Consider the following 1,134-nt stretch of genomic DNA (forward strand, 5'->3'; position numbering starts at 1 on the left):
TATATATTGTGTGTGTGTGTGTGTGTGTGTGTGTGTGTGTGTGTGTGTGTGTCTGTCTGTCTGTCTGTCTATCTGTCTGTATGTTTATCTGTCTGTACATACTCTTTAACATTATCAACTTCACTCGTTTTAAGAGTGGCCTTTTTAACTCCCAATGAAGCATAGGCCATCAACAACATTTCTCCAGCGAAGCATGTCCTGTGCATCCTTTTCAAGCTGTTTCCATGATTTCCCCGCCTTTTACATTCCCGCTTGTACAGCTCACCTCCATGTCATCTCCCTTTCTTAGTAACAGCGTCTACCAAAATAATACCAACAACGACGACGACGACGACGCCAAAACCAACAACTACTACCAGCACCGCCACTACCACTACAGCAACGACGACGACAACAACAACAACGACAACAACAACAACAACAACACCAACAACGACCCCCACAACTACAACCACGCCCATCCCTACGACGACGACGACTTTGAGTCCACTTCAGGCGTTTCTGAAGGAGCCCTGCCATGACCTCTTGACCTGTGACCCCACCATGTGTTACAACAAATTGGCGCCAACTTTGTGTCGCAAGTTCTGCAATCTCTGCCGTATGTACACTTATACCCAAGGACCACTGGAAATTATATTCGTTTTACACCTTTATCAACACTTATTAGGTTATTTAAGAGACGGAACCTCGAGTTTAACGTACAGCTGTCTCCGAAAGGACCGAGCCTTATAGGAAATTCGTGGAAAATGTCTTTCCCTAGTCAGACTGAGCTGACGCTCGAACCCCTAATCTCACGTTTATAGGCCCAGTTCCCTGTCCACTAGGCTCCATTATATCTAGTGCACACTGCCGGTCGAATTCAGTCGAATAACAGATTCGGGCCGAGCCAGATATTTCACCATAAAGGAGCAAAACCACTTTTCAGGCATGATACGGACCAATTCAGTTCGCGACTTTGAAAAGCCAAAGCGTTTGATTTTGAAATTCACTATCAAGTTCAGTCAGATTCAGTCGATTTGTTCTAAAATGAATCGTAACGTTTGCCCTTATTCGGGAAAAAGGTCTTCTTCTTCTTCTTCTTCTTCTTCTTCTTTTTCTTCTTCTTCTTCTTCTTCTTCTTCTTCTTCTTCTTCT

The 1,134-nt window shown here is 44.1% G+C and overlaps 1 protein-coding gene across 1 annotated transcript in view; it reads left to right on the forward strand.

The window, feature by feature from the left end:
• Positions 1-1,134, forward strand: part of LOC101859625 — a gene marked incomplete at its 5' end in the record, with an annotated part of 18,003 nt that overhangs the window by 571 nt on the left and 16,298 nt on the right. Inside the window, 1 exon segment of the mRNA XM_013079453.2 lies at positions 290-598. Within this exon segment, the coding sequence (XP_012934907.1) occupies positions 544-598 (55 nt within the window).

The sequence above is a fragment of the Aplysia californica genome, unplaced genomic scaffold (genome assembly GCF_000002075.1).
Source record: "Aplysia californica isolate F4 #8 unplaced genomic scaffold, AplCal3.0 scaffold00052, whole genome shotgun sequence".
NCBI lineage: Eukaryota > Metazoa > Mollusca > Gastropoda > Aplysiida > Aplysiidae > Aplysia > Aplysia californica.